This window comes from Aythya marila, assembly GCF_965140915.1.
Source record: "Aythya marila genome assembly, chromosome: 11".
NCBI classification, from domain to species: Eukaryota; Metazoa; Chordata; class Aves; order Anseriformes; family Anatidae; genus Aythya; species Aythya marila.
Genome location: NC_139052.1, coordinates 12,259,689 through 12,287,438, shown reverse-complemented (window position 1 = coordinate 12,287,438; position 27,750 = coordinate 12,259,689). Strand labels below are relative to the sequence as shown.

Below are 27,750 nucleotides of genomic sequence, written 5' to 3'. Positions count from 1 at the left end.
CAATGTTTTAACTTTCTTCTCTGTCTATACTAAGGTTAAGTGGAGAGTCACTGCTCTGCCCATAGTTACTGTGATTGGACTGTGGCTGCCTCCAGGGCATCTTCTCCACAAGAACCCTCTAGAAATTGATTTTAATACACAGGTAGAAATGCTCAGCTCCATGTGGCAGAGACTTTATGCTAGAGGCATACCTATGCCTAAATAACATAATTAAAATGCCTGTCATACTCAGTGTAATGTCACAATTGTATAATACAGCCTATTATTCATCCAGGTTAGCTATCACAACACAAGTGAGAGGTTAAAATAGCAGAAAATCAATGGTAGGTACCTTTGATTTTGAAACTGGAGCTCTCAGATGAGCTCAAGCCTATCTGAAAGGAACCTTTTAATGAGTCGTAATTACCCTCTTTCTCCAAGTACCTTGTATTTTTAATACTTTACAGTTATCTAATTTGGACTAGATAATTTATGTGAAGAGCATCTCTTTTTACCTGCAATGAAAACATATTCTGATGCTGCTCCAAGAGCATCTTTACTGTCTTCTTAAGATCCTCTAAAACTCAAATCTGGAGCACACCCAACATAGACAGAGATGCCATTCTAGAGTAAATTAACTTCCTCAAAAAAGCACCAACGTTATCCCAAATTTTTAGATATTAGGTTCCACTATTCTATGGAATAACAAATTCAATGTATATGTTATTCTATATATAGCAAGGGTCACATACAGGGCTAGAAGGAAGGTTAAAGAATGATGTTTCTACAAAATGACTTTTCCTTGGTCATAGGGTAGGAATCTAGCGATGAGTCAACTGTACTTTGTCAAAGTGGAAAAATAATTCCCTGGGAATTAACATGCACCATTGTCTAATGCATTTACATCAGACACAAACAGATAAACAAATCACAGAAAAAGCAACAAATATTTAGATGATTACTACATACATTTGTTTGTTGTTTTTATGACAGGTTTTTTTTTTTTTTTTTTTTTTTTTTTTTTTTTCCTGACAGCATTACAAAAATATCCTGAACTCAGCATTCTTGGATTAAGTTTTTGTAAGACTTGACACCAAACTTACACTGCTTAACATTAAGTATTAATTCATGGTGCCTGTTATTGTGTCATTTTATTGAATAAGAGTCAAATTGGCAGATCTCAAATACTTTCAACTCCATGTAAAGTCAATAGCATCCTCAGGAGTATAGGACTCATGTGAAACTAGAGTTTCAAAGTTTTACTTCAGCAATCAGGTTCCTCGTTCTAAGTTAAGGAAACATTTCCTTGGATCTTTAGGACTCTAGACACGTAGGACAGGGAATTCTCCTGACTAATCATCTGTTTCTAACAAGATGTTCACAGGTGCCAAAGACCTAGAACAGTCTTACTTTGTGTTACTTCCTCTGTCAGGATTAAAAAAATAAATAAAATAAACCCCTATGGAAATTTCTTACCAGCTGTAGTTACAAGACACACTGCAAAAGCCTCCCACTCTTAGTGGCAGGCAGGAGTACAGCAAAGCAACAAGGGGAACTCACTGCAGATCTCTCACTGTGTCTAGGGATGCATGGAAGAATTCCAGGGAAACAGTTCCTGCTCCCAGGGCAAGGAGGAGCAAGTAATGTTGCTGCTCAAAAGCTCTCTTATCAGTGCAATTTATTCATACATAGCACAAGACAGTGGCCCAAAATAAAGCAATTCATTCTTTTAAAAATACAAGCAACATTGTCATCCTCTTAGTAACTGTCAGAAGACAAAGCAGTGCATAGATTTATAGCTAAATGTTGTCAAATGATGCAAATCACTGCAAGTGAAGAAGAAATTGACAAAAAGAGGAAAAGAGTTTCAGTTCTTTTTAGTGAAATTTAACCTCCCTAAGTTCATGAACTGTTATCTAGCATTAGCCACTTGCAAAAATATTTGCTTCTGTTTTTCCTGTTTCTTCTGCTGGAAGATTAATTTCAGGGAACTTTCAGTCTTTCTTTTGATTATAATGCTCTTAAAACAGCCGATCAAAAAGCCATAATATAGTCCAAACCAAAATGAAACCAACACAGTGAAATATTTCATTCATAGCCAGTTTTATACAAATTATTTGGTTGTTTTCCACAAAATAATTCATGAAACCCAAGAAGACAGATGTAAGAGAGACCTATCTGTTAAAAAAAAAAAAAAAAAAAAGGCAAAAGCATCATCAAAGTAACACCCATGCTCTCTGATGATACTGTTACTTATGTTAAGTCATCCTTAAGTTGTCCATAAACACAAACAAAATACTAGCTACAAAGAAATAATAACTCTCTCTAAAACATAAGCTGCTGACTGCAAAACAGTGTTCAGAGCATTTATTTGTTTCAAATCTGTTGTGCACTACAGCTCCAACCAGATTTCCATTTTTGATTAATCCAACAGCTGTGCTTCCCTGGAACAAGAGCAGATCATAAAGCCCAGGATGAAGCACAAAAGAACACAGGATAAAGGGAAAAGTGCCAGACACTCCATAGTGCTCTTTGAGAGTTTGCTATTGCTGCTTTTACTTGAAGAGCAAACATATACAGGCAACAGGAGGCAGTATAAAATTCTGCAGTAACTAATCTCTGCCCACCTGGTAAACTAAGCTCCTTACAAGCCAGGAAGAACATGTCTCACAAATGGAGCTTGCAATTATAAGTGATTATTTTTGGAATTCTGCCTTTACTTGTACTTATACCAGCATATTCTCACTTAAGTCCATGAAGTTGCAGACCAAAGATCACTTGATATTAAAAGTGACAAACACCACCCAAAACCATATGTGCAGTTAGAAAGAAGGACAAACAAATAAGCCTGAAGCACATCCTCAGGAACATAGGTTACTGAGATTTGACTAGGCAGCACTGCAATCTCCAACCTTCAGCCCCCACTGCTGTCTCTTGTTTTTTACCTCTGTAGTTTAAAATACTTTAGGTAACAAACGTCTAAATGCTCACAGATTTGCAAACAGATGTGCTGGGGGAAGTGGTTAAAGGAACATTTCACAATTCTCTTCCAGCTAGAGAACTAGCTAACAAAGGTAATGCCAAGCCACAGCTTCTTTATGGAACCACCCTGGGTAGGAAGCCAGGAGCACTCTGTACTTAGTTAACGAGTTGCTGCTGCATTCCTCTGGAGCTTTCCAGAAATCCCCCAGGAGCCACTGAATCCAGTACTTTTTCCTCATATGAAGTTGAAACAATAACTTCCTTCTGCAGAACTAATAAGAAAGACCAAAACAAGAGTCCCGACTCACAGCGATCAAGACAACTGCTTCATACACTCCTTGCGACATTTTTGCACGAATATTGTTTATTTTAAGATTAAGTTTTGCTTTGCACATTGTTGATATCAGTATTGTGTCTAGGAGTGATTCCAGAGCTGCTCTAAAATGAAAGTCTTATTCAATTTTCTTTCTTCAAAATGACAGTATTTTCTTCAAAGCAAACAGAAAGAGCAATTTTCAATTAAAATGCATTTCTTTCTTCTGTTTACATATCACATAGCAAAAAACGTCCTTTTTACATCTGTGATTCAGACTAAACCCTACACTTCTACTACTAAAAAGTTGTTCAAAATGTTAAATGAATGGTTTAGTTCACTGCTTGGTATGGCAGCCCCACTTACCATTGAAATGATTAGGTCTACATCTAGAGCAGGCTGATGGGTAAAGAAATTACCATAGATACTATCATCAGCCTCACAGTAAAAAAAAAAATAAAAGAAAAAAAAAAAGAGGAAACCTGACAGAATAGCAAGCTGTTTCTCATAGATCATCATGACCAAAAGTATTACAAGGAAACATTGCTTGTGTAGATTATTTCATGTCTTTTGTTTACCTTACTTCATTTTACTTAGATTACTTTTACTTGAACACTGCTCATCGACCAAGTGTCTTTATTAGCTCTTAGGTCAAAGATATGATTTCAATTAGACAATTTACATGCCTAGTGTTAAGCCTGCACTTAAGTGCTTGGCTGAATTAGAGCTAACATAGCCAACAGCTTGCAGGATTAAGCTCACACATGTCCATAATTGCTCCTAGTTCCAAAATCACAGGACTGTGCTAAGATCCAGATGGAACTAAATCACAATGCTTCCTTCACACAAGACATGGAAATTATCATGTTTGGTCCTTTTATGGATTTGAAGAGTTGATCTAGACTCCACAGTCCATTACAAGTCTTGTCTCTATCTGAAACTCTTCAACAGAAATCTTGTGCTGGGATGAGTGCAATCAATCCCACGCACAACCCTTTCTAAGTAATTTTGATGGAACAGTTTGCATGTATTTTAAGGCTGTAGCTAATTTTACATTTCTTGTATAAGAACTCTGTTTTAAATGAATTAAGAAACTACCAGTGTTTATACTATATCTTTTTACTAAGTAGACTTTCGGTGTTCAGTAGGACTATGTCAAAGCTAGACATAGAAGATCGGAAGAGGAATCAAGGTCATGATCTTACCCATATTCTCAAAGTTTGGATAAGTTCACATACAAGGTCCTTCTGCCTATGAATAAATACATAAAACAGCTCACTCATACCAAGGTGTGCTGGTCCTTTGAGTGTAATTCTCACACTGCGACTCCCATGTGGTACAGCAATCACGGTTTCTTCCCCTAGGAAAATTAAAGAACTGTTTTAGAAGTTATCCTACATAAGGGAATTTGCACATCACATAACTAGACTGAAAACTGTCAAATGTGTCTAAGAAAATATTGAACAGGTTTCACAATTTTTCTATTAAAAATAATCATATGTTATTTTATTAAGTACAGTATACTGAGTCCGTTTGCTATGCTATGTAGCTATTTAGACCTACACATGGACTTGTAAATCTTTCTTGCTATTGGAAAATTATTTGCTATTAACAAAAACAACCAAAATGTCAGTAATGTATTAGGAACATATTTACACTCTGTTGTCTTAGTTTTGTTTCCTAATCACCGAATTGACATAAGGAATCTGCTAAGTAGTGCTTCCCCCTTACAAAAACCTGCAGCTGTTCAGTCTCATTTTGCCCACACCTCATTTCCTGCTGCAGGTCACAACTTTAATAAGTGGCAGGACTTACAGGAAATAAATCATCTACTTAACACCAACCCTTAACCAATTACAGACCAGTTAAAAGCAAATATATATTAGCTATAATGTATATATTATAACAGAGCGTCTACATCTAACTTACCATATAAGATCATTCCTTCCAGTAAGAGCCCCAATTTAAAATTAACTATAAACCAAACCAGCCCTGAATAGAACATGTCAATACAAAACAGCTCTTAGCTGCCTGAATAGCCTCTTCATATATAAATGTACAACACACCTACTTCAGTACATTTTACAAAGGCAGAAAGTTATTACTTTCCATTTCAAACATACGAAATCTATGATTTGCCCAAGCAAGCTGAGTTAACAGTCAGAACAGTAGACTAGAGTCTTCCAGGCAAACAAGACCAGTGCCCTCAGAAAAGGGTATGCACAATGCACAACAGGATATCCACAAAAGAAGGGGAGAAGAACCAACATGTTTTCTTCCATTTCCATCGTGGCCAAGCTACAGTACCACTTTGAGGTAGAACCTGCAAACATGGACCTTTTGCAGGCACACCCCGCAGGGGGTTGTTCAGTGATGGCATTAACATACAACAGGAGGCTGGGGTACCAGGAGCTCATTCTTGCAAATTCAAAAAGTAATTTTAACTGAAGGTCAGTGATGCATTGCTCCAGAATTACTCATACAATATTCAGAGGAAGAATATTTGAGTTTAGTTTGAACTAAAAAAGAGTTGAAGAATGTTTCTTTCCACTTTAAACCAGACCCTTTTATAGTAGATGCTAAATTATCAGCTTCTGGTTTACATCTCCTTAGCATAAGTATGAAATTCTGCCAAATGTTCAGGATACTTCAAGCAAATACTGCAATTATTTTTTCTGAAATAAACACCTTCTTATGTTACAATTTTTATATCACCAATTTCTAGGAAGGTCATTTAAATATAACAATTTATTTTGGATGTAATAAAATATGATCTTTATTAATTTCATACTTGGGTATTCCACCAGAGTGCAAAATACTACAGTAAGAACAATAATACATTTAAGGAGCCCTGGAAAAAACATTAACTACTGAACCACTTAATATCTTCTTGCATCTTGGTTTTTCATCAGGCGAATTGCTAAAGATAGCCAGAAGGTAGTGGATGTGTATATCTTTAAAGCAAGGAAATAACTACTGAATTCATATGTGCTCTACAGCATTTGAGAGAAAGCAGGTTTGAGGGGCCCATCTGTCCCTACTTGGTCAGGGATTGTATCCCGTCTTGACAACCAACCAGCAGTTACAGCACAAAGCTTCAAATAAGAGTCTGATCGTGACCAGTTCTGAATACACGCAACTGCTGTTTTGAAGTGGAACCAAGGGTACTCTGCACTTAATGGACGAGGCCCAGATTTGCAGATGTGCAGAGATGTGTAGGACTGCTCCTCTTGAGAACAACCAGGGTCATTCTGCTGTGCTTCCTCCACCTCCTTACAGCAAGCTCTGCTCACCACGGCAGGCCTTGTTGATCCCTTTTCAGGATGCTTCGCATTCCTTTAACAGTACTACAGACATTCCACCCTCACCAAAGCACTCACTGATATGGTCCAAAAGTCTCATGGGGGTGCTAAATTTGGTGTTTTTCTGCAGCAGAAACAATATTACCAGAAAGTATTTTATTTGCATTAGAAGAGATGACTAAGTTCACCACCACAACAGTGTTTGACCTCTGCAGCCCCACAGAACTGTCAAGAAGTTTGACAGTATTAGATGCTTGTATCTTACTGAGATGGGTACAGCCTGGGACAGCCTTATCCTGAGATGAAGTAAATTATAGGGATGGAAAAAAAAAAAAAAGAAAAAAAAAAAAGAAAAAAAAAAGATTTTTTGAAATTTTGAATGAAGATAAGGAATTTGAAGACAATGGGACTTCATTGACCTAAGGGACTCATTCAGTTTCTCCTGAAAGATAGCTTTAACTTCCTACCAAGTGGTAGTTATGACTACCCAGCTCTGGCTCCAAAACCATATATTCCAAAGGTCTCTGCTTTTCATCTGTAACCATGCCATTAATATCCTTAAAGGGACACAAGGCACTGTAAGCCTATTTACATGATGGTTCTTAGGCTGTGCAATCAGTAGGATCCATAATGTTAAAAGCACTGTGCTCTTATGAAGACATAACGGGGAAACTGCTACACTGAAATCCATACCTAGGATTTCTAATTCTCTTTCTTTTTTTCTTACATATCTTCAAATGTTAATTATTGACCTTGTTTAAACTGAAAAAAAAAAAAAAAAAAGGAAAGAAAAAAAAAGTTCTAAATCATCTGAAACACGCAGAAATGTTGGACTATAAAATCTGATTTTAGAGTCAAAAAGTTCTCCTTAACAACTAAGAAACAGATGAGTGAGATGTTGTCCCTCTCTTCTAGCACCACTTCAGCTGTACGGGTTTTGGAGGGACTCTGAGGCATCTTTGGCTCCTGGTTGACATGGGCACTCTGCTCTTAACCTGGGACTCTCAGCAAATACTTGTGCACACACTACACACAACACTTGGCTGATTAAGCTCCTGGATTGCTTTTACTTTAGATGGCAAGGTTTGATCCTGTTTCTATGGTGTTAATGTGGATTTAGATTTTGGATTTCAATGAGAGCAAGATCAGACTCCCTGCTATGGTAAGACTGGGAGCTAATCCCCAGGATCAAAATAAAGGAGCCACATTCCTGAGTACAATCCAATTCAGCAGGTTTTATTTATTTTTCCATGTGGGCCATGGTGGACCCATTTACTCTTTCACATATGGGCCAGTTGGGATTTTTCCTTCTCTCCTCTTACTGCAGGGCAGAGGATTTATTTCAGGCCTATAAAAACTGTTTCTTTCCATGTATTTGCTCAGCACTTATCTGCTGGTCCTCCAGGTCTGATTGAATGCTTCTGTGCACTCAAAACACAATAGTCCAGAAACAACTGTCAGCACAAGGGAACTGAAAATCTCAAAATGTTTGGAGACATTACAGCGGCTCCCCTTATCTGCTCTGATGTTATGTTTCATTTCAGAAGATTCTGGTGCTGGGGTGTTTGCTAACCTGCCTAATGACAAGAATCTACAAAATAAATTACATACTCTTTAAAAGGCACCTGACCTAGACAAGTATGTGCTACTGGAAACAGCAGCAGTTATGCACTTAACCCTAAGAGTCACATGGCAAAATCTGTATGCATACGCCCTCTGTCCTTGAGTCCTTCACTCTCCAGTCTCACACCCTCCCACCTCCATCCCTCGGTCCTCTGACTCAAGTCTGACTCCTTAGCTCAGAGCACCACTCCTTGCACCGCTGAGTAATTCAGGTGCAGCTATCTGCTTTTGAGGTGGATACTGTGGCCTCAATCTGCCATCTACTGTGGCAGATTTTAGTTATCTATTCTCTACTACAACTTTTTTGGGACACCTCTTTAAAATGCGCATGCACTGGAGAAAATTTAGATGAGCAGTAAGCAAAAGACAGATTGGTTATTCTGATTCTGAAAACAATTTTCGTTGGAAAGGACAGGAATCACCAACCCTATGGAACACTGCAAGATACCATCACCTGAGACTCCAAGTACACATGAGAGTATGAAGAAACATCCTTCTTACAAGCTCCCAAAAATATGTAGTGGAAAAAAAAAAAAAAAAAAAAAAAAAAAAAAAGTCTATTCGTAACATCATTCTAATGCAGAATTACACAAATCTCAGTATTTTCAGGATTTGCTGGGATGCACTACAAACTAAATAATCAAATAGCCAGTGTCCTTATGGAGGAATTTCTTCACAAAAGATAAAAGATCACAAAAGTAAAAAAGGAGGCCTCACAGTTTCTACAATAGCCCCAGATAAACCAACTAAACTAAATTCCCATGATGAAATGTGACAGTATTCTTCCTTCACAGAAATATAGAAGTGCAGTACAGTCTCCACACTGTAGAGTTACAGTTAGTTGTTTATTAGGGTGTGGGGGGAACAATTAAACAAATGAAACCACCAGGAACCAGAATTCCTACAATGCACAAGCCCTCCATTTCAAATCATGATGCACTATGCTCATGTCAAATTTTACAGAGCACATCCTTCGACTTCATCTAAAACCTGACACTCAATTTCTTCATTAAAAATGTTATTCAGAGCATCCTTAACTGGAGTGTCATAAATAAACCATGGAGGCCACATTGAACAAAGACACAAAGCCAGAACTAAAAGGATACTAAATAGATGTCAGGCTTCTGCTTTCCCAGGTAGGACCCGCAAATAGCATAATTCACATTTGTATCCTAACACATAGTGGGGTAAATTATAACTGCACAGGTCACTTTTTCTAACTTTCTTTGATTTCTTGTGCATGATTTAGCAACTTTAAAAGTGCCTTTTGATACAACTTTGAACATTTTATTTCTTAGGTTCTTTAAAAAAAACAAAACAAAAAAAAAAAAAACAAAAACGAGGAATTACCTCATGTAGTACAGAGCTACCTGCACCAGTTATCAGGAGTGGAAACAATCTCATGGCAGACCTTTTCTATGTGTGTTAACACAGGAATCATGAGATTTTCATCACCTATGCAGACCAGCACTCTAGTGCTGCAGCACATGGCATAGGCACCAGTAGCGCATATTATATTTACTTGCCAAGAACAGGGAACAGTCAGATGTTTTTATGCCCTGTTCTTGGCATTGTTATTTCTAAACCTCCATAAAAATAACCTTCTTGGCAAAAGAGGGCTTCTCTCTGTGACTCACCTGCCTAGTGCCAGTCCATCTATGCCTGCATTACTAGCAGTACAACTTAATAGCAATGAATCTGTATACTGTAACAGTTTGTGCTGAAGACCCAGCATCTGCACTATTCGCATGTTTTCTGGTACCTTACTTTGAACTAACTCTAGTCTGATCCCATAGACTGCATATTCATTAGCTGTTGGAGAACATTAGGTGCTTTTCTGAGGCACATCTTCCAGTTTAGCTTCATCCAATAAATTCAGTTAATGTCCTCCAAGAACTCTCCATGATGTGAAACAATGAGCAATACATATTAGGACCATCAGGAAATTTGCTTCAAAGAGAATACTCCTTATTCAAACTGAAACACTAACATATTGGCATCCTATCCCTCCCTGTACATGGTTTTCCTGCCAAAGCAGTCCCAATTCCCTCTCCTGGCTTTACATACAGTTGATTTCTCCCCTTCTTCTCAGAGTGTTTCTTACTTTGTTTCCCATCCCAGATTCCTTATCTAATCTCAGTCTTCCACTCTTCCTTTTACTCCTTGACCCAATGTATCTGTACAGCCAGTCCCACATTTTCCTCCCACATTCTCTTATCTATCTTTCCTTCACCCTTTGAATATAAAGTTGAATTTTTCTGTTCAGTTAGTCTCATCTGGTCTTATCCCTTTCCTCATATGATCTTGTCATTCTCCATTAGAAGTACGAAGTTTGGGAGAGTCAGAAGCTCTCTGCAAACTGCCTTCCATAATGCTTGAATGTGAGACAGGAAGCGTCATTGATAGTTCATCCCATGGTACACATCCCACACTGTAGCAAAGAAGAAAGCAAAAGGAAGCACAAGGACACTTTTTAAAACCTTAGTTCTGGAAGAGCAATATGTGAATTTATTGCAATATGTTAATTTATTCTAAGAAGAAAATTTATTAAGTTAATTTATTCTAAGAAGAATTCTAAGAATAAATAAAATTTAAAATAAATAAATTTCCTTAAAGAGGAATTTTTTTCAGGAATGTTAGCTGTTAACATCCAAGAAGCCTGTACAGAGCCTGAAGAAAAAGGGCTTTTTGTTTGTTTGTTTCATGAAAGGTTGTAAGTAAAATGTGTTGATGTGCACAGATATTGCAAAAAAAGACTTGTCCATGCACACAAGACCACTGCCTGCCAAATTTCAAATCCCTGATCTGTGATCAAGTGTAACAAGGGATTTTAAGCCATATTAAAGAAAAGGTTTCAAGAATGTTTAGACAATGGGAAACAACATGTTTTTCCTTGGAATATGTTAAGTTATTTTGGCTGAAATTTCTCCAAAACACTCAGCACCTGGCATGCAAAGTTTCTGACCCAACTGCTGAATTTTGGCAAAAAGTCATTCATATAAAGTGAAGTATCAGTCAACCTCGACAATGAGGGTTACCGGCTCCATATATATTGATTTCAAAGAAGGAAGAAAGATATAAGGTAGCAGGTTGTCAGATAACTGAGCCAGCTGATGGCACTCAACAAACATGTGACAGTAATTAACCATTAGTAGATTATGTGGTACCACACGAAATAGAATGCATGGCAAGAAGGAAAAAAAATGTTACAAATCTGTACTGAATTCTTTTGCATTAAGCTTTTAGCAAAAACTTAGGAAAGCTTGCAAGCATCTAATGATTTTTAAGAATGAAATGAAATTAGATTAGGACAAGTCTGTGTCTTCAACTTAATTCCCTGTTAATTTCAGAACCAGCATCTTTCTTCTTCTTTGGTATCAGAACCAGAACACTTTCCTACCGTTTCTTGCCAATAATGGTGCAGAAAGCAGACATCAGGGCCCAATCCTACAATTTTTCCATGTGCACAAAGTGCAGTAGAGTTAATGGGAGTTCCATGCATTTAGTACTAGAAACATCAGGCCCATGATATCTCATTTCCCAATGGGACGGTACATTTTACAACCTATTACACTTTCTGTTTGAATATCATTAGTCAAACCTTTAATCATTTTAACAGAATGTTAGAATCTGGCTTGTTGGCAGAAGTCTAACTTACTTTGTCTTTCAAAGGCAATTAAGTGTTAGTGGAAAAAAATAAAGAACTTTTGAAATGACAGTTCATTTCATATTTGCAAATCAGGCAGCTTTCTTTCAGTGCTTTTTAGCTTTCTGATCAAAGCATCCTTTTTTTTATAAAAACATACTAAAAAAGATAATAAAACAAGGTAAGTCATGTATGAGAAATTATTTATCAATGCCTACATTTTTTTTTTAATTAGGACCGAGATATCTAGGCACTTTCATTTCCCCTAATGTCTCTCTCTTTTTTTTTTTTTTTCATAATAAAATCTTTGGTTCTTGTTTTCCTTACAAACCTTTAATTTGCCTCACTGCACAGTAAAATTTACATCCTGCTCACAACCTTACAAGCTCCCTTTTAAATATGTCTGTCATATGCTGATAATTTTACTTCTCACCAATACCTCTGAAGCTTCCAAATTAAGCTTTGGAAGACAGTCTACCTCCCTTTACCATTAGCACAAAGAAAGTATGGCATTATTTCCACATTGCATTCACACACAAGATGATTATATGGAAGTTTTTCCATACAGTGTTGAACAACGTGACCCAAAAAAGATTTTGCCACTATCACAATACCAAAAAATCATCACAAGTTCTGAGTTTAGTAGCATGTGTACTGTTTTCCTTATGTGAATGGTTATTCAGTCATACAATCTAACCTGCTGCAATGGAAGACAAAAGCAAAACTTGACGTAACTGACATCTTTCCCTAGAACAGTCTTTCTTCATCTCATTTTAAAGAACTCTTCAAGAGCCAGTGAAATCTGACAGAGGGAAAAATAAATAAAAATGAACCATGGGTATTCTTCAGAACCTATTCAAAGCAATAAGAGACCTTCCACCAGATGAGGTCAGCTGTAGTCAGCTCTTAACCTGTGTCAGAACATCACAAAAATTAATATTTTCTGTCACAAAATTACAGTTTCAAAACCAGATCCATTTTACCTCCTCATCTTTGCTTTATTTACTAAGTAGTAGTAAGTGTAGTATTTGATATGACAAAGTGAAGAAAGAGCAACCCTCCATGTAAGCTCTTTCAGCTCGGTACAAATGTTCAAGACTTTTGCTCAGTGTTTCAGGATGAGCAACTTTATAAATTACTGAACTGCATTCTCTCATCTATGAAAAAGGCCTCGAGTAAAGACAAGGAAATGCTGACATTGATACCCCATCCAGAACACACACAAAAAAAAGGTTCTTTTTGACTTGTGAAAAATTCCGTGACTTTAAAAGAGGTTGCCACAAAAATATTCATTATTTAGTTTAGATTACCTTATGTATTGAATCACAGAACTTATGCAATACAAATAATCACACTGTACAGTAACATGCATTAAGATACCATACATTGCTTTTCAAATTATATTCACATTGAAGCATACTGCAAACAGTGTCATAAAAATATCACAGAAATATACATACTGCAATAAGAATGAAACATCATTTAATATACAACAGCTTTTTCCAAAGTCAGGGCATTACTGAAATCTTAGCAGGCTGAACTGTAACAGTACTAAAGTATCTGCAGCTGTCTGAGACAGGTGCTTCTTCCATTTAAAGAATACCTGCTTTAATTTGAACTTTGCATATTGACTTTAATAGCATGTGATCATCACCCTAGCATCTGTGGCTGTGCAGGAAGGTAGCAGACCCCAGAGGCTCCATCTCCATGTGACAAATACTTATGCACATTGTGTGTCCATAAATAAATAAATAAAAAAAAATAGATGAGGCAACTGCTACTCCCACTTGATAAGTACACTGGACACATGAGATTACACAGAGCATCATCTGTGAGGGCGGAGAGCATATAAAACTATAGGCTTGTGCCTATTCTCCTCTCATCTGCTAGAAGAACCTGTTCAACTGGAGAAATTGCAGCTTCAAAGAAAACAAAAAGCAGAGGCAAACCTCTGTGTACACTTTATACAAGGTGTACAAGGTTCAGTTCTGATATCCCTCTCTTGTATTCTCAATACTGCTAAGACCTGCAAAGTTGCTCACATTAAGATGCCAATTATTTTGAGAAGGAATGCCAGAATTTGAGTCAAATACACAAAAATGAGAAGTGTTACTCCCTTCTACTTTGTGCCTTTTGTACCATAGAATTAGTTAACTTGCTTCTGAAGTTCAACTGTCTATAGGCACTTAAAAAAAAAAAGTTAAGTTGAAAACCAGGCACTTTCAATCACACGCCACAATTTCCATAAAACCATCTATAAGATGTTTCCATGATTTAAAAACATTGCTGCAGCATCACACAGATTGCAACATGAGGACACCCTCTAAAATAAGATGTGTATCTTGATGGTTATTCCTGATAGAACGAATTAAGTTGCTCTACAAAAAAATGCATATCTCAAATTCTTTCCTAGCTATACCCTTATGTGTGGTATCCCTCATGGAATTTCAATTGACTAATCTAGCACAGACTTCAGGGTAAGTAGCTTTGGAAAACTTAAAACAAGTATATAGTGAAAAGGTCATACTCTGCAATATGTGTGTTAATATACAAGCAGAAAACATAGTCAAGGATAAATCATCACAGGATCAATTTGCAACCTACTTTTTTCTGGTGAGACATGTGCCTTAGCTTGTCCCCTCACAAGCCTGCATGTCGAACCATCTCCTGCACAGATTCCACAGTTGTCTTCCTTGGCATTGCTCCCAAGTTGTCGATCACAGCCTACTGCCTGCCAACATCAACACCACAGTCAGAAGGAGGGCAAAGCTGTAGTAGACATGCTCAGGTTTCTGGAATTTTATTTATTATGTTATCCTTTTGATTTTATGAGCTGGCCTCATTTATTCAAAGCATATCTTGCCATATATTTTAAAAGCACACTGTCATTTCCACAATTTTAATGATGATCCACAGCAACTGATACATCACACTATACAAGCGTAAGCAATACATGAATCAGTTTCCCACTACTTATGTGAATGTAGGCCATCGAGCATTCTTCTTTCCAACATGAGGGACAACTATATTTGCAATTTGTTTTTCATCACCTGTTTAATTACGTCTGAGAAAGGATTAATGCAAGGAAATAATCCAAGTTAAATATTTAAAGGACAGAGCCTTCAGTTTCACAGACAAGCAGCTGTGAGCAGTGGTTATAATCTAGTGGCTTGGCCATTCAGAATTTAATTGACATCAGTATAGATAACCTATTTGGCATGCATATCAAAACCTACATGATTCAGGTTGTTTTGTTTTTTGAATATGAGACCCAATCTATAAAAACTTTGCAATGGTTGTTGTAAAAACACCCAGATTTAATCACTGGCAAAAAATCTGTAAGTGAAGTTTTTAAAAAACCATCAACTGAAAAAGATCTAAACTATTAAGAAAACATTTTTGCTGGTTTTCCCTTTTCTTCATATCAGTCACCCTACAAGAAACATGGGAGTGAGAAAGGGAAGGCAAAGAAGAGGAATAAACATTAACTAGAATTTTCTGCTGAAAGGAGAATAAAGATTTGGTCTCGCCTATCTTACCCTTCAACATTTTGTAGAAGAAACTTGCAGAGAGGACCAAATGCTGAGCAATGTGTTAAGAAAACTAATCTGCAGCTTCAAGTTTATTCAGCTCAGCCTATATGCCTCATATCCACACTTCCCTGAGAAGCAAGCTAATTTGTTACGGAAATTAAATATATATATATATATTTAAACAAACTCAGAACTGACAAATGGATAGAAAGCACTATGGAAACTCACGGTTAAAAGCAGTGCTAGAATTTTGAAATTGGCCAGTACACTTCTCTTCCTATATAAAAATGCTTGGAAGGGGCAGTTTTAGCTGCCAAGATCCACTGCATCTGTGCTATGCCAAAACTGACACACGATCCCCTTGGAGAGGTGGGGATCGAGTCCACACGTAACAAGCAGGGCTGGGTCTTCCAGTCCCTGAGTTAACACACACGCTGCATGCCCAGTGCCAAACAGGGAGAAATGTAACCTCTAAGTTTCATTTGTCTATAGAAAAGTCAGCAAAGCAGCTCCTTCTCCCACTCCTGTTCTCTTTACTTTCCCGGTTCCCCACATCCCACACTCCCTTGAGATGAAGGCATTATGGAGGAAAATTAACTGCATTAGCTGTTGTACTTCAGCTGAGAGACTTGCTGCACTGAATGGCACCTCTGTAATTTTTACCTGTTTTTAACCACTTCACAACAGGTCATAGGGAAGCAAGTTCACACACTAGAGAACAGCTTATGCACTAGAGAATAGATTACATCAAAAATCCTATTCCCACCTTTCCTTTGGAAGCCCAAAGAAATTATATACTTGATGCTGACCCCCCTATAAAGAGTTAAAAAACACTGCTGTTTGGTAGGCACATGCAAGATGTTCTGCTGGAATTAGGTAATGTCGAAAACAACAGGAACCTAGAGGACATAAAGAAGGAATGCTGCTAATATCATTAGACTCTTCATTAATGCCTGTAAAACAACCACTTGTAAAGACTGACCTGCCGATGGGCTCACAGGTGATAAGAGAACATAAGAACATTATCCCCAGACTGATCTCCTGAACTTACTTCTGGGCAAAGGCCCACATAAAATGCCACTTGATGGTTTGGGCTGGCCATCACGTACTCAGAAACGATGTAGTGGTGAACACAAGATTCTGTAACATTGCTAAAGAAGCAGCTTAACTTAATGATTTAATGGTAATGATATCTTAAGTGATAATAAAAGCTTAGTTGTAAGAGGCAGCAGATTAACCTACTCCTGTGGTAAATCAGACCATCTCAGAACAACCGCTTATTTACAACACAGAAGCAAGTCAGGAACTCGTACACAATTCCAGTACTATAATTTAGGATTGAATTAGAGGTTAAAATGTTTTCACTTAAAGATTTTTTTTTCCATTTTAGTTCTGGGTTCATCACAGATGCCAAAAAAATAACAACAAGAAAATTGCAAACAAATGACTGAACAAGTTTATCTCCCCATTTTATCACCAATTAGCACTGAGAAATGAATAAAAATGACAGTTTCAGAACCAGAAGCAGACTGGGCCACTACATGGATCAGAACACAAATACAGTTTCAAGGGATATAATAACTCAGTGCTTGATGCTGAATTAAGCCTAAGTGGCTTTAGGCTTGACAACTCTTTCAATTCACTACTCCACAACAGACTTTTTTTTCCCCTTAGCAAACTTCACTGTGCTTTTTGATCCCCACCTATGAAAGGGGTGTAACTGCAATTCTGCACCCCACAGCAATGCTGCAAGAATAAATGTCCTGAAGATCCTGAAACATTCAGGTGGTGCTATGATGGGGACCAAACCAGTAGCTGAGATGGCCTGTATTACTCCAGGGTGGAATTTTAGAATATTTACTGCTCCCCACTGCTTCTCCTGCTCTTATTCACAGGAAGATAATACTAGCACATGGCGGTAAATTGTTACAGCTACCGCAAGGGTAATCTTTCTGCAGATCTCACAAACACATTTCCATTTTATACTGTAATCTCATTTCCTAAATATTAAGAATATGCTTATTCACTCATCGGTTAATTCTCAAAGGAAAAATTCAGCTGCATATTATGATACTCTATGTGAGAAATTGCTATTTTTATTAGCTTAAGCTGTTGTATATTTGTAGGCTACAGATCAAGCAATCCTTTGGTGAGAGAAGGGTGTTGAGCAAGCAAAGGACTTAGAAGACCAGGCCATTAAAGCCCAACATGATAATAATAAACACACAGTATAACTGAGCTATTACACACAGTTGCTATGAAAACAAACTTTCATCACATATAACAAAATAATACAACTGTGCAAACATAAGGCGCTGTTGTGTCCAATGTGGAAAGAAGAAAAAAGATAATCAGCACAGCAGCATTCTTTAGAGGACAGTTTCAATAGTGTTATTGCTTATTTTTTTTGATAAACACCCTAGAAATAAAGCAGGAACACTAGCTGCTCATGCAAGGGAATTAGAGGAAAAGCTTTACAGCTTTCTTGCCAGCAAAGGTTCAACTAGATCCATGCACCCTCTGTGGACTTCCTTCTGAGATTATTTATATCAACTATCATGAGTATGCAGTGATATCCCAGGATGCAATTTAGAAAATAACTCAAGTTAGGATCGCAGTTTAGGCCTAAAATGAGCACAGAATTCCAGATAATTTAGCATATGGTATTTTGACACCAATCATTATAAGTATTAATATTTAACTAATAACTTTACTAGAAAAATAAAATGGTATTTGAGGGAACATTTTGAAAAGAGTATATGTATATTTACATGCAGAGCTGTAACAAGGTCTAGTAAATGATACATGGCAACAACCTTCCCCATCTTACACATCTCAGCAAGCCAAAGGGGTCTGATGATTTTCACAATTAAGGTGTTTGTTAGGATTAATTTACCCGACATCGCTAGCTGTTTACAGAGCAAAGGGATCAGCTATAAATATTATAGGTAGATTGGGAAAACATCTGCAGGCTTTTAGGGCATAGTCAAAAATAATTATATTAGGTGATTTTAACATAGACTGCATAAATGAAACAAGTGACAATTCAAACCATGTAATGGAAGGATTAGGACCCTGTCAAGTTAAAAAAAAAATAAATCCAGAAACATATACAAAGGCCTGACAAATAGGTCAAAAGAATGGTACAAGTATTGTAAGGATTCAGTTGCAAGTGTGTTCCCCATACAAATAAACAGCTGGGGAAATATTGACCAATGTTTAACAAAATGAAAAATGCGTGGAAATTTAATACAAAAAAGGCTTTGATAAATGAGTACTTTGTGCATTTAATAAATTGGCCATGATCAGATATCTATGAATTCGGACAGGGTGAAATTATTTTCAAAGCGGTTATGAACCATGACTATTTTAGAACAGAACCTGAGCATGTTGTTTAGCTGTCTTTTTTGAAAGGAAAAATAGACACATGCAAACAAATAATACTGTTTTGTCACAAGCAGGTAGGATAGAAAGCAGTTAAATAAGCAGTGAACAGAAGGACTCATGAGCTTCAATGAACTTCTAAACTAAACGTTAGTGTGCCAATGCTATTGTGAAACACAGTACTGAGGGGTGTTAAATGTTTTGTAGCATGCTTAGAATAGCTCATGTAAGTTCAGAAAGGCAGAGGAAGAGCAAAAGGTCATGGCATAAAACATAGCAATACAGATGAAAGAAAAATGAAATTGCTGCTGCTATGTTAGAGGTGACTATGGAACATTACAAATATCTTTGCAGATAGGAATCCAAAAATCACTCAGATACTCCCACAGCTGTTTCTTTAACTCTTATGCACTTAGTAGGGTTTCAGTCAAGGTGTTAGACTTAAATGAAGAAATCAATATTGCATCTTAATTCTGATTTATAGTCAAAATATAATTTACTAAACTAAAGGATCTTCCTTTCTTAAGAAGCTGTTTATAGTAAACCATCATTAAAATAGGATTACAGAGGGACAGATTTGTGACTGTTTCCCACATAGCAAAAAAGCATTGTAGGGAATACCTGGCAAACCCTAAGACCCCTTCAGTCTTACCTTAATGACCATGCAGAACTGCCCATGCAGGGCTCATTACAGGATCAGATTTTGAAATTTGAGTTTTTGCATATTAGACCATTGATTTAGGCATCCTTAACTTGGTTATTCCCTTAATTGACTGCTCACCTCCATCTTCAGGACCTCTCCTTCAAAACAGGTATGACACCATCTTTTGTAGAATACAGTTCAGGGAGGTGAGTTGTCAATTATAAAAATAATGAGTGTGTCAATCATAAAAATATTGCTGGAATACTAAAGATTCAAGGTTCTATGCTTTGAATAAGAAGCCTGAAGGTATAGCCACACTTCACAAAACATGAATACTGAAGTTAAACATGAGTAAAAACACCAGGATCTGTGCATAACAAGCACTGAGCATTAAGTACCACTTACTATCGAAAGTATGAAACTGTATGTAGCAATATATAAAATAATATACAATATTTCTCTTTAGAAAAGGGCTCCCTGCTTCTCTGGAGCCAGAAATCCAGGTGCAGCAAGAAAAAACATACTGAGTTGTCCTAATGGAAGTGGCCACAAAAGAATAAATCACTGCTGATTTTATTTATGGTAGATATATAAAGATATATAGATAGATAGATATAGGTAGATAGATACATATAGGTAGATATATACATTCTGTGAAATGTTAAGATTGTTGAATGCTGAAGTTGCACTTGTGTCATTTTTTTCTCTCTACCGTGTCTTAGACTAAGCTCTTAGCAGACAGACAATTTAAATTTTCAGCAAATATCCACACTGAAAACAAGTATGTGCTAAATACTACTTTATTGTCCTCAGCTGATTCTAACAGTATTTTTTGATTTATAGCCTCATTTATCAGTGATTCCATCAAAATGACAATGTAAGTTCATTACATTTTTTAATGTTCCATGTTTGCCCAAGGGACTGGCAAGCCTTATGTCAGGGAGTGATGCTTTTTATTAACTTGATTAATTTTAATAAAATAAAAATAGAAAACCAATTCAACAATATCTCACAATGACATAATTAGCATCCTTCTAGAGTTGCTTTGTAAACCACAGAATGGTTAGAGAAATCCAGATGAAGTCTACTCAGTACATTTGTATTTTCTTACTTTCATTGGCTTGGCTATTTCAAAAGACACACATCTGTGTGTACTCATGAAATAGATTGCGAATGGGGTAGTAACACAAATGTTCAGCTGACATTTAGTCAAATTCAGCCAAAGCAGAAAACCCAGCAGAAGTGCCCAATATTCTTAATTTAAGAAAGAAGTACATTTCTGCTGCACAAGGAGCTGTACTACAGAATACATAAATGGAGATAATTATTATATTTCTTAACAGGAAAGTGATAGTTATTCTACAGGGGGATCCTTTCCCTAAAGGCCTGACCAGTCTGTCATTATCCTGGTACATGTTGCCCAGTAGTTTAAATTTTGCAATATTCCTGTAACAGATCTGTTGCTAGTCATTCTCAGTAAGTGAATCCTGTATTGTTTGGACCACTGCCACTGATCTGCTGAAGGGTGTAAAGACTATGTGAACCAGGTGCAATTGGTTTTCATTGCCTGTGAAATTTGTCAAGGTGTGAAAAACATTGAATAAAAGTAGGCTATTACACCAAACAGATCCAATGAAGTGATGGGGCTGCCCTACCACCAGAACCAGTAGTAGCTGGACTGTCATAACCAAATTATTTATTTCATCCTTAAAAGAGATTGGAATATAGATTGAAATGGAGCAAAAATATCTACATAGTTTTAAAGGTTATCAGCATTGCACAAAATACAAGATATCCTCAGAACTATTTCTGGCAAAAATAATGTTCTCCAAGTCTTGTGACTTGACTAAGGAAAGACATATGTTTTATTTCAACTTTTGCTAGTAAAAGAAAAAAGAAAATAGTGAGAAATCCTTACATGCTCACTAAAATAAATCTGCAATAGCAGTTTATTAGAAGCAGTCTCAAGAGGGAAAATTAAAATCCTCAAGGTCTTGGTCAGAGAAAAAAGATTTCTATTTCTACAAAGAGACGAACCAAAAATTTCCAAATTGAAAAATTAAAGCTGCGTTTAACTGTACAGGCACATCTGCTATCACACTACACAGATCTTGTTGCATCAGTGTCAGCTATTTGTTGCATTTTCTCCTGCCCTATTTGTCTTGCCACAGAATCACAGTGCAGGCAGATGTTAGGAATGTCTGCATCCACACAACAAATAACTTTAAATATGGCTATGGGAATTTATGGTAATAAAAACATAAGTATAAAATTCATCATGGGAAAATCCTGCTCTGCCTTAGTCAGTATTTTCCATGCATCTTTGCCCTGCTGTAAAATCCAGAGGCTATCATTCAAAGCCCATCTATTCATTTACTTTGCAGTCTATGCTCACATCCTTTGCTTTGCGACAACTTCAGCTTGTAGTTTATTTCTATGCAGATAAAATATGTCCATGGAGAGAATATAAAGTAGTAACTCCCACTCTTTCCCATGATCATCATCTACAAGTGATTCTGAATAATAGAGGGCTAGATACCAGGATATCCCCTCTAATTCAGAAAGTAACTTTTTTTTTTTTTTTTTTTTTTTTAAGGTAGAATACCTTCTACTGAAGGTAGAATTCTGCTTTATCGTCCCTAAATATTTAATTGGTCCTCCCTGAATTAAATTGGTCTGATTTGTTCTCCCACTGTCCTGTCTCATAACTCTTCATTTACGTCTATGCTCAACCTAACGAAGGTTTGATTGTAGCACAGGGTCTTGCGTCTCTGCCAGCAAGCTAGTGCAGGTCAGTAGCAGCCCGGGCAATCTGACCTGTGTGTCAGCATATTTTAAGAAACAGATTACGGTCCCTTCAGGGACTTTGAGCATGTACTCTGACAGTGTATGTCCCAGCCCATTACTTCATTTTCTTGGGAGCAAGAAAAATGATTTTGTGTTTTCAGTTGTTTGTGGATAAGAAAGCAGGGAGTAAAGAAAAGCATGTCAAAATCCAAAGTTCAGAACAGAGGAATAAAATAAGTCAGAATGATGGGCATGAGAAGACACACCATGATGTTTAAATTCCCCAGCCCTCAATACAGAGAAAAAGAATGTAAAACAATAAAAAATGAAAAATACAGTGCATAAAATTCATTGCATACTAAAGGGCTCCTAAAAAAGACTTTCCACATATTTCTGCAAACATTTTTATATCTGAAGGCAAGAGGCTAAGGAGTGTTCCACAATTCTGCAAATCCACTTCCATCAAATAAAACAAAGTGTTCCCAAAACATTTAACTCTTACTACAGGATCTGTCACATGCTAGAGCAGCTGAGAGATCATAGGACCACCCAGCAGGAGAGTAAGTACCCTTTCCCACACTGTTTCCATTTTAGAAAATACACATACACACAGAGGGTAGGACACAAATTCCCATTAGGCTTCTTGCTTGTGAGAATGCTTTTGAAAGGAATCAATATATGGAATCAGATTACTTTTTCTTTTTGGTTGAGCCCAGACAAGTCTCCCTTGCTATAGGAAGGTGAAGCTAGCTCCAGGGAATTTGAAGGTTACTAAGGCAAGTTCTAGTTCAACAAGTTCAGGGCAAGCTCTAGTTCTAAGGCAAATTATCTAGTTCAATAAGATAACCAAATCCTAAATTATCTTACTGACTTTATCATTGTTCACATGCTGTAGGACCTTGCTAGGCTGGGAAATAAAATCATATTTGCACAAAGCTCACTAAAACAAAACAAAACCTGGCAAAGAGCTTCAGTTAAAAAAAAAAAAAAAAAAAAAAAAAAAAAAAAAAAAGACATAGATAAGAAATGGAGATCAGAAGGAACCCACCACTTATCTGACAAGGAAGGATAAACACAGACAGTAAGAAATCCCCATCAGCTATATTTCTCCATAAGAAACGGTGGTGTGGAGAAAAATAAAAGGTCTAAAAAGAAATGACAGTTTCTAGTAGCAGCAAACAGCTGTAAACTAAAAGCAAGGGATTCCATATGATGTTTTCAGTGCATCTTACCATTATGTGCCACAAAAGCTCTCCTTTGAGCCACCAACAATGTCATCTCATGTGAACCACTACCCTGAGGTTGGCTGTCACATCAGAGGGGTTTGAATGAGCCCCTATAATGTGGCTGTGCAGTCTGCTGGCTTGGGCAGTGCTGAGAGCCTCCATGGGAGAGGAAATGCCAACTTCTGTGACAGAGGGTGGCACTGGCAAGTCACACAGGACAGGTTTATGAGATGTCACACGAATGTAGCTATACGGAGATTTTGGTACATAGATCTTCAGGACAGAAAGATATATTGGAACTCCATGAGTAACTCCCATAGTCACTCTGGATAAATTCCAGCTCTAGTGCCTGCAGAAATATGTAGCCAGGGTATGGGTCTCTGAACTGGGATCTTTCCGTGCTCCTACTTACTTTTGTACATAATTACACTGTCTGTTGGCTACTTAACAGTACCCAGGAAAGGGTATAAGTATAAAAAAAAGACTTAACAAAAAGCTACTTCAAAATCAATTCTTCCCATGAGTTGAGGTTTGAAGGCTAAAAAGATTTATATCTAGATTTATATCTAGATAGCCATTTAACTCCTAACATTCAAATTAGAGTAAATTCAGGAAGGAACATAGAAGAAATTTCTGTATTTTTAAGGAATCAAATCCCTCTTTAAAGCATAAGATATTCTTCGATACCTCATTATTCATTACAATAATAAAAAATTAGAAACTAGCTATAGACAACTATGTTTGTAGATTCATTTCCTACATATATTTATAAATGAGATGAAAATCTTTACCATTTCCTGTGGTTTTTACTGGGAAATCTGTGGTAATTGTGGATAGAAGTATCCTTCCTAAGTATCTGAACACCAAACCTCCTGTGCATTTTGGGAAGTCCTTTATCACACAAGCAAAAAGAAGTATCCACAGCAACTCACAGTAAAAGGACACAGAACACCTTAAGCGAGCACTTTGTGAAAACAACTCTTAGAATACAGGGAGTCAGAATCAGAAGAAATTACTAATCTGCTATGATTTTATGTTTTAAGCATGAGCAGAGCTCATGAAAAATCATGAAAAAATGTGCAGACTTCTAAAGGCTTACAGCAACTGTTTTCAATGAAAACTGACAGATATTTATATCAAGAGTAAGACTGCTTTGGTGGCAAGTGTGCGAGATACCTACTTGGCATATCGTGACATGTGACAGAAAATAACCAACATGGCAGAAGTCAATGGCACTTCACTTGACATATGGGATGTGTTCTGATGTCAGCTAAATTTATGCCATATGCGACAAAGCATAGTGTAGAGTCTGCCTTTTTTGGAACACAAACAACTTGCTGACACTAAATGGAAAGTTCACCACAGGATTTACATCATCTTTGACCTAATTGTGACAGCCTAGTACAAAAGTAGTCAGGCTGCTCCTCAGGACTCCAGAGTTCTTGGGTGATGCATGAATTTATTGTCCAAACACATGACTCCAGATTATGAAAATTATCAGTGTAACCATTTTAGGTACTGAAACAAGTAAGACCCCATTTTGCATTTTGGAAGGAAAAAAAAAAAAAGAGAGAGAGAGAATTAAAACCCAAAAAAAAAAAAAAAAAAAAAAAAACACACACAAGGAGAGGCAAGGCCTCGAGGCAGATGGAGCAACTGGGTAAACGTTGCCCACACATGTGTCTGACATACAGATGTTTTTAAATGTCTCCACCCACATCCAGATGGGCACAGCAGGAACATGTATGAAAAAATGTGTTGGGAGTTGTGCAGACTAGAAAAAATATCAGAAGTTAAGTGTGAAAATCCTCCTGGCAGTGAAGTTTTGACCTGTCCACATTTAACACAACAGACCCAGATATTTGCTTTGGTAACACAAGCAAGGCAATAGCAGACTTAAAAATAAATAAATAATGATTAAATTGCTTGGCTCAGTTGAGCCTTGAGGAACCCCAAAATACCTTATTAAGTTTCCCAATAAACTTTTCCCTGCCCCTCTGCCTTTAGATTTTGCTTTCCCTGAAGCCTCAAAACTCTCATGCAGAGAGCAGTTTTGTTGTCTCATGATTTTCTTTGACAATGTTTTTAGTTTGAGTCTGCTTGTTAAGGGAAGTGCAAAGAATCAGCACTGAATCTCAACAATACAAAGTTATCACCCTTGTAAATTCATGCTCTGCCCAGGAAATCTACAGAACAAGAATCCAAGAGAAGAGCTTAGTGATGCAGCCTCTAAAGTAAGCCTACCTTATCAAGAATAAGGAAACAGAGGAAAGTGCAATCATGCTCGTGGCAGGGGAAGCTGAGATCTTATAAAACTTGCCAGCTTTCTGAGACAATAAGTGAGCAAAACCAGCAGCAGTTGCAAAAGAACTCGGGCAAGCCAGTCTCCTTATACTAACTCTTTGGTGCTCCCGGGCATAAAAGCAAAGATATCCACATCAGCAGAATGACATGTTTATTTAGATGAGTTAACTGTAAAAACACTTGCCAAGTTATTTGCAGGCTGTGCCAAGTATATGTCAGAACCCAACAGACTGATCTTATAGCAACAATCCTGGAGAATCACATTTTTTTGCTGTCTCTCAAACTTAACAGCAGTTGACTAAACAATCGTATTCTTCCAGGAAAGATTAGATGTCAATTTGTTTTCTTTTCCTGCTTAAACAGGAGTAGCAGCAAAGATTGGTGTCAGTTTCTGAGGAAGTACCCCCCTCTCCACTCCCTTTCACAAGAAAGCAACCTTTCCACTCTGCACCCAAAACAGTCCACAAAGAGAAAGATTAGTCAAATGACTATCATCTTTAAAGGTCTTTGGTAAATAAAACTCCTAGTGTTGATAACAGCAGAACCACTAAATAAATAAATGAGTAAATAAATAAATAAAATTATTATTGTACAATCTCAAAGTACATCAAAGGTCTTGATACAGATATAGATACCTCGATAAAAATTTCCAATTCTAAAACAACAAATCTAGACTTAAAAAAAAGAATCTATCAGTGCAAAAATACTTCACCAATAGCCAGTGCCTTAAAGGAAATGCAGAGAAAGCACCTCAGAGCTTATAATTTTAGATTAAGGTATAAATGAGTAAAATCACATATGAAACTGCATACTATAACCTTGGATTTTTTCCTAAAAGATGTTCTCTCACACTGAAAAATATTTTTGCACAATTAAAATAATAATAATATAAAAAGGAATAGATGGAGAAAAAAAAAAGATCTCATTAGCAGTGTAAAAGAGCTCCAGTGCCTATTTCTGAAATGACTAAGTTCTTGAGCCACTACTTGGGTTATTCTAAAAACTGATTGTTTAAATTTCCAACTATTTGTCAAATATACATACAGAAATACTGAAAAATACTAACACGAAACATTTAAGACAACAATTCTGAATATGTCTTTCAACTGTTCTTCATAAAACTTGGTCCAGCCTAGCCAAAATGAATTTTACACTATTTATTAAAGATTCTGGATGTTCAAGGTCACTGTGGGAGACACTGGAAACCTCTCATCACTGAGCCAAATTCTCATTCAGAGAAAGGCTTCTGTAGATGTATCATCTACAAAATGCTTTGGTAACCTCCAGGGTGAAAGTTGATACTAAAAGAGACATCACTAAGAATATTGCCAAAGAAATGTATTATTTTGCAAGTGCTTCCATTGTTTATAGAGGTATATCCTATCTAAACACGTACAGTAATGAATGCTGTTGGATACCTCTGTGAAATACTATTGACAAATGCTGTCTCTTGAAGGGCAAAACCGTAAGGAACTCTTCTATTTCAGAGGCAGCAGATGCATTGTATGTTGGCATGATTGGTATTGGAAGTGCAGTATACATAGAAGTCACAAAACACGCAGCAAGGTCCAGATCATATATTAATGTTGCTGTAATTTGCACACCAGTCTTCTGCCAAACATCAATTTTTCCCCAATAATGGGGCAATTTTGCTCTCCAGACTATATACTGCATTTTTGAGCCACATTCCTTTCAGGCATTTAACACAACAACAGATTCAGAGAAAGGAAACTAATTGCAATAACATATCCATTCTATTAAGATGGTTCTGTTTATAAAACTTAATATTACAATATTTATTTGATAGTGAGACATGATCAAAGCCTCAATTATAGCCTTTTTTTTAAACCCTAACTGAAGTTAATAGCATAACTCTAATAATAACTGTAGATAGAAAGGTAGATTTCCAGTAAAAATACACTAAAAATCAAATAATTCTATCACAACTTCACCCTGTATAATAATGGTTACCACTCTGGGTAGAGCTCAAAATAACTGGTTCCAAGTTACTGAGTCTGAAATTGGTTC

General features: G+C 36.8%; 1 protein-coding gene across 7 annotated transcripts in view; it reads right to left on the bottom strand.

The window, feature by feature from the left end:
* The window catches only part of ADAMTSL3 (ADAMTS like 3), a 216,531-nt gene that overhangs the window by 66,999 nt on the left and 121,782 nt on the right, over positions 1-27,750 (bottom strand). For all 7 annotated transcript variants that reach the window (XR_014318280.1, XM_082769441.1, XM_082769440.1 and 4 more), the window contains 2 exons: positions 14,450-14,576; positions 4,560-4,634 (listed from right to left, as the gene is read on the bottom strand). Coding sequence is in view for 6 of the 7 variants with exons in the window: in XM_082769441.1 (XP_082625567.1) it covers positions 4,560-4,634; positions 14,450-14,576 (202 nt within the window). In the remaining variant the exon portion in view is untranslated. The remainder of the gene's footprint in view (positions 1-4,559; positions 4,635-14,449; positions 14,577-27,750) is intronic.